Here is a 9322-nt window from a genome sequence, read left to right on the forward strand (position 1 = left end):
GACTGGAAACTGGAACTGCTGCTTCTGAATATTCCGGAAAATGAATCAAGAGCGCCGACTTCTAAGATGTGGTGCAATGATTGCAAATAAATGCAATATGTAGTAACCATGATGTGGGAAAGTGTCAACCACGTCGTCGAGTTAGGTGACGTGGTATTTGGTGGCCACGTCATGATATCGAGAATGACAACCTCCTCTCGCGATGAAAAACTCCCCCACGACATACGAAAGTATCAACCATGTTATGGCAGCCGGGATGATTACCTCGCGTCGAAATAAAACTCTATGGTGTGGGAACAAATCATCATACCATAAGAGTCAAAATATAGTAAAAATGCCACTCTTCTAAATAATCTCTCAAGAAATCAACACGCACCCCACACTTATGAAAAATCGTGGGTCTTGACTATAATCTTCAAACTCTCACACGGCTCTCTCTAGCAACAGTCGGACCTAGCTGCTGAACTTACTGCCAGCTTTCTAAGGGCGAAAAATCTGCAAAGATCTAAACAACTAAAGAGCATCAACATGGAAAACAAAAGTACCAAAAATAAAACAACCTAACTTAAACTAATTACATACCAAATAAAAATATTAAGTCTAAGAAACGCACAAAAAAAAAACTAAAAATAACATAAAAACAATAAATAAAAACAAAAAGGAAAAACTAAGTCACTCGTCATCGTGTTGCTGTGTCCCAGATGTACCGCTCCATCATGTCATGATTGGAATGGTGAAGGAAAAGGAACTGGGTACTAAAATCCCTGATGGGCAAAGAATGCGGTCAACACATCCCCATACCACTGATGTCGTCTCTCTACGTGTGCAACGCGCTCACCCAGGCTCTGAAATCCCTCGTCAATGCGCTGACGTAGGTAACGTATATCAATCTTTGGCTCAGGTCCCTGCTGCGCTCCTCGAGGAGCAAGTCTACGCCTCTGAACTCGTTGCGGCTATGGCTCGACTGCACCCTCCGGTGCCTCATCATCAGGCACTATCCTAAAAATACCATCACCCCCTCGTGCAATCACCCGCATAGACTCCAGCTTCTGAACACCCATCACCCTCATGTCATAGCGGATCATCGCCCTCGTAGTATCCCTGGTCAATAATGAATACGATGCTGCTAACTGAGTAACGAAATGTCCACCACAAATCGGATCCTCCCGACGCCCGCTGGCCTTCCGCGCCATATACAATGCTAAAGTCAATGGAAGGTTTAAGTTCCTCCCCGGTGTAATAAGAGTCCATAAAGCTGAAAGATCTCCAGAAGGCACCCTCTCACTAATTTTGTGACGAGTGAGAGAGCTCGTGATCAATCGGTGCAACAATCTATAAGTAGTCGATCTAATCATGCTGCCCCGAGCAGAAGATGGCACATATACCTCCCCAGTAAGCTGAGCCCAAAAAGTGTTTTCATTATACTCCTGATGCGTCCCTACAATACAGGATGAAAGAAAATCACGAATATGAGGAGTCCTCGTCTCATCTGCAGTATATACCCCAACCATGATGGCAAGCTCAATCGCACTACATTCCCTGCTAACACCACCTAATTGAAAAGAAAATGCATTCCTATCATTGAGAGGCTTTATAGGATCAAAAGCAACTGTAGTGTAGAACTCCAGCAAAAACTCCCGATAGACCGGCTCCCGAATCCTAAATAACCGGTCCCAACCCCGACATGTAAACAGAGGCACGCCACCTGCGTCCAAGTGAGTGTATGTCAAAAAAATCCCGGATGAGGACATCAATCCCATGTTGGGCTGCAAATTCCCAGTCAAAATATGGTGCAATATCAATTCTTTTCTGAAGTAATGTTTCGAGCCTTCCTTGGTGTCTTGTAAGTGTGGCTGCATTCAAAGAACGAGGAGATTGCAAGAACGGGTGATTCGTGATTTCCTCATGAGGTGGCTAATTTCTCCTTGCCATTTTGCCTGCAAAAATTTAAGCACACAAAACCATCCAAATAACGAAGATTTATTATTATGCAAAAATAAAGAGTTGGGCAGATTGTTGAACGCAGGACGTTCATCCAACGAGCGCAGTGCGTTCGTTCATCCCCTACGGTTTCAGTTCATCCAAAATCAACATTGCCACAATTTCAGGCTAGGCTTTGGTCTACGTGACGTATTTGATCCGATAATACAATAACAAAAATCAATTTCATCACAATCGAACCAGAAATCGATAAAAGCATAAACCCTAGTTTTACTATTTAGCACAATGCAACAGTAATTAGGGGTTTAAACTAACCTCAAAGCATAAGGATTATAAAAAAAAACTTACTTCTTGAGCCGATTACAGGAAAAGAAGAAGAGAAATCGTGGCTTTTGTGGAGAATCACCAGCACAGTAGCGAGAATCACCGAGAGGGGGACCAACGATTTTAGAAGAGGAGTGATAAAAGTAAAAAGTAAAAGGGGTAATAAAATATAACCTGTAACTTTGAACGCGGGGCATTCAAGAGGAATGCAGTGCGTTCCCGATGAGTTCGAATTCTACTAATCGCGATCCATAAATTGAACTCCGCGCGTTCCAATATACTACACATGGCGTTTCCTTCTGGTTTATTCCAATCATTTTCTTATTATTATTATTATTATTATTATTATTATTATTATTATTATTAACTCTATTCTACATTTAATACTCATAACATCTTTTATTTTTACTGTGTTCTTTTAATACCTAGCTCCATCGGGTTTATTGAATATTTCCAAGATGTTAAACTAGCAGCATAATCCTCTGGCAAGTGACACATTATCATTAAAATATTAAAATAAAATAAAACTGAAATAACTAGAAGGATATCATGATCACTCGTCTTCGTCAAGAACAAACAACAATCATTGATCAAATTCCTTGCATGCAAGAGGTGGTTCGTGAAAACGAAAACTTTCGGGATCTGTCAGACTATTTCCTTTGTTTTCTTTGCACCATTAACTAAAAGTAGAACAAGAGGTGACCTAACTAGTCAAGAATAGCAAGAGCTCGGTCTTCCACTTAACCATCATGGTACGCCTTGCTATACTACGACTCATGGATTGAGTTGGATAAATCACCAAATTAGTAGGCTAAGCAGGTCAAGAACTCCCTAATTGTTTGCAATCTCGAAACCCATGCAAAAGAGTAAAACCAAGCAATGTGTGTGATCCCGAATTCTTGCACATAACAACAAGAACCTTCCCGACAAGTGAAATGATATCAATGAAAATAAAACTAAAAATAAAAACTAACTTAAAACAAATAACTAAACTAAATTAATTGAAAGCCGTTCCCAAGCAACGACACCAAAAACTTGATGTGAATATTTAATGCACTGGTTTTTTATTTACAAGTCCTAATTTATCGCATCTAAACCACACCATACAGGCAATGAACCCGATCGAGTATATCATAACTTTGATAAGCAAGGGTATCGAACACAAGGGGAACGGTATTGAATTAATTTAAAAATATTGATTATAGGTTACACAAAACACACAAAAGCATTAACGAAATGGTTTATTAAATCTCAGATGCACAACTAATTAGCAAATCTCGATAAACTGACAGGAATACAAATTTCTTTAGGTACTTTGATTTAGATGAATTACTTCTTAAATTAATGGTTAACTACTGATACAATGGATAATTATTCATTATTCACCGATTCCTAATATGACTAGTGTCATGGTCACGACTGCTAATCCTTTGATTTCAACACAATTATTAACTCATTGATCAAGTGAACAAACAATCATGCAAATCAGTATTTGGTTCGTATTAAGCAAGATTTGATCTTATTTAACTCTAATAGTCTTAAAAGTTAAATCATGCAGTGAATGGTCATTCTCCTCATGCACACACATTAAAGTTCATTACTTTATTTCCTAACCCTAGGTTTTGGTCAAAACTCTAGTCATAATCACCAATGGTCATTGGACAACTATGATTCAAACTAACATAGCTACATGGTCATCTAAACTTTATTAATTCAGCAATAGGAAACAAAACAACAATCTTTAACACATATGGATCTTCAATCAAACTTGACAAAATAAATTAAATAAGAATAAATAATCCAAATAGCAATTAAACCATAAATCCAAAAATTCATTCAATCATAAACACAAAGTAAAAGGTTTTTACACCTAAATCAGAAAGTAAACACATAATGGCATCACAATGGAATGCAAACATGGTCACAATAACAAACCACATGATTACCGACACGAATCCGCTCTCTAATCCTTCAGATCTTCGCTCCTGTCATCTTAACGGCCTTCCAGCCGCCTTCTAGACCCTCAAAACGGCTTAACAGAAGTTAATTGTCGACTAAATTAGGTTAGAAATCCGAATCCCCTCTTAGAACGAATTAAATGTCAATATATAGTAAGTTTACACCACAAACGAACGTGACGTGTAGGTCCAAGGAACGCATGGCGTTCCTTTAAGCGATCCCGTAATCCCCAAGATAGGAATGCAATGCGTTCGTCCTGGGAACGTAGGGCGTTCGGCCCACCTTCAGCCTATTTTCTTCTCATTTGTGGTCCACCTCCGTTTTTCCAGCCCTCTTCTCCATATCCGCTCTAGCAACATATATTAGCTGTAAGTTACAATTCAAAGTATTATGAGTACCTTTTAGTTCTAAATAAGAATAATAAATGCTAGAATATTAAGATATAATGTATAAAAGTATGCATAAAAATACACATATCAACGTCACAAATATCGTGGATCGTATAAAGACATGACAGATTGCAAAATTTGGTAAGACTTTCTCATGCACTATGTGCAGATATCCTAAAACTCTCGTCTAGTGCATTAGGGGAGTGACATATGTTAACATACGAAATACATCAGTATATTTTTGAATTGGATCAAAGCCTAATGTACCTCTTGTGTCCGGGCATTGCCTCATATACTCAACTCTCACCTTCGACAATACGCATAAATAAATCTTTATGCATCCGGAACCATCAACGGAAATAATATCCGTGAAAGAGTGCATGCCCGTCAAAATAATCATGCATTGCATTAGGGGAGTGGCATATGTTAACATACGAAATACATCAATATATTTTTGAATTGGATCAAAGCCTAATGTACCTCTTGTGTCCGGGCATTGCCTCATATACTCAACTCTCACCTTCGACAATACACATAAATAAATCTTTATGCATCCAGAACCATCAGCGGAAATAATATCTGTGAAAGAGTGCATGCTCGTCAAAATAATCATGCAAGAGATGTTGGTGGGCTACTTCACGTTGTCTTTGGATATATCTTCTTTGTCTATGTTGCGCATTGTTGGATTCATAGTTGTTAAAATTTTGTTCTAGCCTATTACGTATGGAGAAGATCGACTGTACTAAGTTGTCGAAAACATCGTCTGATGAAGACGATGAAGACGAACACGACATTGTTTTTTATAGGAAAGACACAATTTATGAGAAAAATGAATAATAGTTTGTGTGTATTAAAATGTTGAGAATGTGTTCTTATATATAGTGGTTGATATGGACGAAAGTGGGTGAAAAATTTAATGAAATTTGCTGGAAATTTAAATATATAAAAGTTGGTGGAAAAAGTTATGGAAATTTAAATGTATAAAAGTTCATGGAAAATGTTGGTGGAAATCTAAATGTATACAAGTTGCTGGAAAAAGTTTGTGGAAATTTAAATGTTATAAATTAAATTATATAAAAAGTTTTTTTTTAGTTATATAAAAGTTGGTAAAAAATTAAATGTTATAAACATCTCTTAATACTTTGGTTTTTCAACTATGTAGGCATTATCAGGTCGTATCTTGTGGGGGTATGAAGTTTGAAGCAAGGAATATGGACGAGGCATATATTGTTCATGTTAAAAAAAAATGCAGTTGCAGGCTATGACAACTTAATGGGTATGGTTGCATACATTCAGTTGCCACTTTAGCATATTTAAATATCACACCTATTAGACCATATGTAGAGCCACTGTACTTGTGTAACATCCCAAAATTCAAGGCCAAAAATTTCATTTTTAAATAAGTTATTACATAAAACCATCTGTATAAAAACATTCATAATAATATCTCGTGTCAAACCAAAGTATCAGTAATCAAAACATATTATCATAGAATAATATCAGAGTGTCATCCCAATGATCTCATGTGCGGAAAACATAGTGTGATGCGCTGCGATCAAGCCGGTTCCTTTCCTTTGAAAACGAATACCTAAAACCAATATTGTAAACCGTAAGCACAAAGCTTAGTGAATTCCCCCATCATACCACATGCCATACAAGCACATATAACATACATACTGCCAGGCATATCTGGGTTCCCAACCTACCCCTTCGGCCCTCTCGACTGGTGACCTTGCCTAGCATATATGGGTGCTGGCCTACCCCTTCGGTCCTCTCGACCGGTGACTGCCTAGCATATCTGGGTACTGGCCTACCCCTTCGGTATCTTTCAACCGGTAACCAGGAGCTGGCCTCCCCTTCGGTATCTTTCAACCGGTAACCAGGGACTATTTCACCCTTACCACCACCACATAAAACCCTAGCATATAAACATAAATCACATACTGCCTAGCATATCTAGGTGCCGACCTACCCCTTCAGTCCTGTCGAACGGTAACCAGGGACTATTTCAGCCCCTACTACTACCACATAATATCATATCACATATATCATAATCTGGCTAGCATGGATGGGTACTAAACTACCCCTTCGGTCCTATCGACCAGTAACAGGGGACTATTTCACCCCCTACTACCACTATCATATAACATCATAACATACTAGCATATAAAATATAACATGTAGCAACAAACCTAGATGAATATCACAAAGACAATCATCTAACATATAACTCCTACTAGTGGGCCGACATTATGGCCGTAGACCCACCGCTACTGGAAGGTAACTCACCTCACACGGCTAAAGTCCCGTACACAATCCCACACTGCTGAAGTCCCGCAGACTCAACCCCACTGCTGGATGACAGATTCCCGAACTGTCAACACCAAAATAACACCCAATTAATAATTGGGTTCCACTACATAACCATGAGTCCATGCTTGGGGGTAAAAGGCTACTCTACCCCTAACTTGGCTTGATTCAAGCCTGAGGCCCAATCCAAAGACCCAAAAGTCCAACTATAGCTCAAAGCCCAACATATGGCCCAATTTTCCAAATTGGGCCCAAACCTTTACATGGTCTCACTCTAAGGCCCAACCATTTATTCCAGTCCAACATTTGACATTCTAATGGCCCAATATCATATAATCATTAATGCCCAAACTATGGCTCATCTATGGCCCAATTTTCCAAATTGGGCCCAAACCCCTTGCATGGGGCTTACCTTATGCCCATTAAATTATTCTAGTCCAATTGATTGACTTTGGATGACCCATTAATAACCCAATCATCAAGACCCAAAAGAGAGGCCCAACAATAAACCCAAGTGAAATTAGAGTTTCACATAAAATGATGGTTAGGGTTAAGTTTCCTACTTAACCCATTAAGGACTTAATCCATTAAGTCCAATATCACTTAGATTAATCTTTGCCAATGATTATTATTTAATATCTCAAGTTATTAAATAATTCCCGCATGTCCCGGTTAGTTCCCCAAATTAGGGTTTTATTGGCATTAGGGGTTTCCAAACCCTAATTAGGGTTTCCAATCCAAATATTAGCCCATTTATCAATTTATTGGGCTTTTAGGTCAATTAGGGCTTTATTGGGCCTATTAAGCCCACTAAAATATCATTAAGCCCATTAGATTTTTATTTGGGTCAATTAGGGTCCATTAAGCTTCATTGGGCCCATTAGGGCTTACAAGGCCCACTAGGGTTTCAAGCACCCCAAACGAATCGATCACAACGAGGCAAAACACACCGCCACCCGACACGGTGGCCGGTGGCAGCAGGAGGCGGCAGCTACCACCCTAAGGTGGTGGTTTTCAATTTCTTTTCATTATTTTTCTTTCCGGTTACATTTTACAATGCTAAAACCCCAAATAATCACACACACATACACACACACACACTAATACAACACATGTATCCAACAACCTAATGGTGGTTGGCGGCAGCGAACGGCGGCAGCCACCATGGCTAGCGGCCATGGTGGTTTCTTGGCAACTCCAGCCAACAGAAAATGACCATACACCCGATCACACACTCATGGCAGCGACAACAGCAGACTTGGGATGGCAAAAACGGTAACAGCTTGTTAGCAGCGGCAGCCACCATGGCCGACGGCCATGGTGGTTTGTCTTCAGGTCCTCCTGTCCATCAAGCATTCAAATCGAGATCAGCAAACCAAAAGCACCCCCATGCCGACGACACACGACTGAAACTCACACGCACCCATCCTTACAGCGGTGGTGAGCGGCGACAGTTGCGGAAACAACATAATGGCGGCGATAGCAGCGATCTAGGGCAGCAAAAACAACCGCTGTCTCGGTTTTTCACTCTTGTCGCCGGGTTCACCATGGCGTCACAAAGGCGTTGGATAGAGGGAAGCATAAAAAGAAGAAGAAGAAGTTGTGAAGGGACGGTAGCGGCTGGTGTTGGCGTCAGAACCGCCGCAACAACTTCGTGAAGGTGGTTTCGGTGGTCACCAGTCCCAACCGTGGTGGTGCGACGCCGGAAGTGAAGAAGGAGGTGGCGGTTAGCGACGACAGTGGGCTCAACAGCACAACGACGGCTTGCTGGTCGGAGGAACAAGGGTGGCCAATGGGGGCATAAGGGGTGACGGCTGGAAAGGGTTTGGCTAGGGTTAGGGTTTGTTTCATTATATATGGAGGCTGCATGAGGCATACCCGTGTTCCTTCAAACTTATGCCCATTTCAACACTATCGACCCCTATCTTCATAATTATTTTCGAAATAGGTCCCATATTTACCCTTTAAACCCTGACCCTTGAATTTCTTTGCAAACTAAGTTCGGATTTTACTAAACAACCCCCATCTTCTAAAATCTTTACAAGTCTAATAAAAAATTTACCTTTTCAACCCAATCCATGGAAATTCCCTTACAAATTAAGTCCCATAAACTACCAAACAACCCCCAATATCTTAATTATGACATAATCAACCCTTCCACTTCATTTCCTTTTAAATTAAGTTCAAATAATTACCACGGAGCCCCTGTCTTCATAAATAATTATAAACTGAGTTCGAAAATTACACTTTGAACCCTCAAATTCCAAATTATGCCAATTAACTCCTCGAAACAAACACCCTGCATATAATTATTGGTTTTAGGGCTACTATACATTCATCAATTTATTTATTTATTTATTTAATAAATAAACAGGTGTTACAACTTGACAACATTCTTC

General features: G+C 39.7%; 1 protein-coding gene and 1 long non-coding RNA gene across 2 annotated transcripts; both read right to left on the reverse strand.

Annotated features, from left to right (window-relative positions):
- Window positions 1-531: 531 nt before the first annotated feature.
- On the reverse strand, window positions 532-2526 carry LOC111904775 (uncharacterized). Its single transcript, XM_023900498.3, has 2 exons — window positions 2290-2526; window positions 532-1937 (listed from the first exon to the last, which is right to left on the reverse strand). Exon 2 carries the CDS (start codon window positions 1857-1859, stop codon window positions 954-956), a length of 906 nt encoding a protein of 301 aa, XP_023756266.1. The 5' UTR covers window positions 1860-1937; window positions 2290-2526; the 3' UTR covers window positions 532-953.
- Window positions 2527-4779: 2253 nt separating this feature from the next.
- On the reverse strand, window positions 4780-8746 carry LOC128128813 (uncharacterized). The gene is made up of 2 exons (XR_008226861.1): window positions 6903-8746; window positions 4780-6201 (listed from the first exon to the last, which is right to left on the reverse strand). It is a non-coding gene; the product is annotated as an uncharacterized LOC128128813 (long non-coding RNA).
- Between the last annotated feature and the right edge of the window lie 576 nt (window positions 8747-9322).

The sequence above is a fragment of the Lactuca sativa genome, chromosome 9, assembly GCF_002870075.4.
Source record: "Lactuca sativa cultivar Salinas chromosome 9, Lsat_Salinas_v11, whole genome shotgun sequence".
Taxonomy (NCBI): Eukaryota; Viridiplantae; Streptophyta; class Magnoliopsida; order Asterales; family Asteraceae; genus Lactuca; species Lactuca sativa.

What these genes read in the sequence shown, in the direction of transcription:
- LOC111904775 (XM_023900498.3), bottom strand. Translation starts at nt 1,859, where the DNA reads ATGCAGCCACACTTACAAGACACCAAGGAAGGCTCGAAACATTACTTC.